The sequence below is a fragment of the Octopus bimaculoides genome, chromosome 24 (assembly GCF_001194135.2).
Source record: "Octopus bimaculoides isolate UCB-OBI-ISO-001 chromosome 24, ASM119413v2, whole genome shotgun sequence".
Taxonomy (NCBI): Eukaryota; Metazoa; Mollusca; class Cephalopoda; order Octopoda; family Octopodidae; genus Octopus; species Octopus bimaculoides.
The window spans coordinates 392,782-395,281 of record NC_069004.1 but is presented as its reverse complement, the minus strand read 5'-3'; the positions used below and the strand labels follow the sequence as shown (position 1 = coordinate 395,281).

General features: G+C 39.5%; 1 protein-coding gene across 1 annotated transcript in view; it reads right to left on the bottom strand.

The window, feature by feature from the left end:
• Nucleotides 1-2,500, bottom strand: part of LOC128250721 (uncharacterized) — an 11,876-nt gene that overhangs the window by 3,228 nt on the left and 6,148 nt on the right. Inside the window, exon 3 of the mRNA XM_052976481.1 lies at nucleotides 1-1,002. This exon is cut by the window's left edge and continues 3,228 nt beyond it. Coding sequence (XP_052832441.1) covers nucleotides 485-1,002 — 518 coding nt within the window. The 3' untranslated portion in view covers nucleotides 1-484. The remainder of the gene's footprint in view (nucleotides 1,003-2,500) is intronic.

Below are 2,500 nucleotides of genomic sequence, written 5' to 3'. Positions count from 1 at the left end.
GTTGTGCAACGGTCTGTCTCTGTCAGTGTCTTTCTTACTAATAATTAATGTTAACATCATCCGCATTATTATTATTGTTGTTGTTATTGTCGTCATCATCATCATCATCATCATTGATATTGTGCTTGCTCTTGCTTTCTCATCATAATCGGGCACCTTGTTGTCGTCTTTTGCTATTATCATTTTAATCCTATAATAATTCTTCGAAGGCGTTCGTCTGTAAATCTATCTATATATATATATATATATATATACACATATATACACATATATATGTGTGTGTGTGTATGTATATATATATGTACGTGTGTTTATATATATGTATGTATATATGCATGTATGTATATGTGTATATGTACATCTGTATTTATATATATGTATATATGTGTATATATATGTGTGTATATGCACAGATACATACATCATATACACATACATGTAACTCAACTTGATGGACCCCCCGTTATAGAATGGCGACTTCAGGTCACTGAGACGGGGGAGATACTTCATTGCCCTTTTTCGACTTCTTCCTATCCTTGTTCCTCTTCTTCGATCCCTTCTTCTTTCTCCTCCTCTTCTTCTTCTTGCGATTCTTCTTGTCCTTCTTGTCCCTCTTTTTATCCGTTTTGTTCTTCTCTTTCTTCTCTGTCTTCTCCGGGGTATACACATCAGGTATGGCCCACGATTTGCATGGGTTCTCTTTCTTCCACATTTTCGTCGCCGCTCGAAAACCTTCCGATTTTCTCTGATATGGACTAACGAAAAACAGAAGGAATTTGTCTTGCTCCATGCGGCCCATCACTAGAAGCCTCTTCTTCGGAGCGATCAAAGAAGCATTGTTCTTAGCACAGTCGCATTTGTTGGTCACGGGAATGTAACCAACTAATTTACGGATCTCTTTCTTCACCAGCGTACCACGTTTGTACGCTCTCTTCTTCCGCATGAAGTTCACTCGTAGGTAGCCATTTTCTGCGTTCACACTGTCCACCGTTACACGGAACACTGAAAGAAGACAAAGAAAGAGAAAAGAGTGTATGTGAGAGAGAACGAGAAAGAAATTTAGCAAGTTGTAGAAAAGCTAGAAGAGAACAGACAAAATAAAGAGATACACACAAATTACATACATACATACATGCACGCAAGCAGAGATGCAAACACAAATATATATACTAAGGAATTATTGGGCGTTAACATTGTTTTGTTTTTATGCAATAAAGAGTATATCTATGTTTATATGTATCTATATAATATATATATATTATATATATAAAAGCAAATGAAAGACAGACTACTATTTTTCTGTATATTGAAAAGAACAACAGAATGTTTCCACATCGTCAGGAGTCTCCATGGCAAAAGGCTTTCATATCCATAACTACACAGTTTTCTACGGGGTTATCTGATAAATTCTTTTCTGTCCAATGTGTTTTGGATCAACACGAAAAACATTTTTATCGTTGTGTTTTATAGTTTCTTTGTTGTAGCTCTGTTCTTTCTTTACAACTTTTGTTAATCGTTTTTGAAATTTGAATAAATTTTCTCTTTTAGGACATGTGATTTTACGCTATTACTGAAAGAACTGCACTGAAACGGTTTTCACGCTTCAAGAATGGAAAATTCGACCTCACAGATTCTCCGCACCCCAGTCGACCTGTTCAGTTCAACAAGCACATCGACGAGGATCCTCGCCAATACACTTGGGAATTGGTCTCTGTTATCTGCCACCTCCACTCGTGCTTCTTCAACATGACAATGATCCTCCCCCACGCCGCTAATTTGACCAAAATTGCTATTCAAGAGTTCAGTTGGAAAGATCTGCCACTACGCCGACATATTCTTCAGATGACTGCATTTTGGGGTCGCTCTCCCATCGCCTGCGACGCGTTTCGTTTGACCTGCGACCTGGAGCTGGAGCTGGAAAATGGAGTTCAATAAATTCTTTTGTATGCGTATGTCTGCTTATGAACGTATGGATGTTTAGATGTGTGTGAAGGTCGTTCCTTGTCATTTAACCGTGTGCGTTAGACCTGTCCCATTAGGGCTGACCTGGGGCTAAAACAACATCGCCACCACCACCACCACCCCACTGTTCCCGCAAGAACCAACTTACGTGGCCGTAGTCAGTGTGCACGTGGACGGTGCACGAGGTGAAAGAGAAAACTTGGCAGATCAGCGCAGGGTGCATTTCCATGTGCACGAGTGCATGTGTCTTGATTTAAACTGCAATTGACAAGATGGGACAGGGGTAAGGGATGATGGTGGTGGTGTGGAGATGTGTGTGTCAACCAGAACGACGTGTCAATTGGAAAACTGAGCGCATCACACGCAGAGATGTCAGGTAAGGAATTGAAAGGGAGGGATGGGAAGAGAGGAAGAGAATATTTGGATAGCTAACTATCTATCATACTGACTTACTATCTATGTACGTCTGTTAGTGTGTGTTTGTATATTTATAATTTAAATATATATATGTATACACATGCGTGTGCGCGCGCTAATA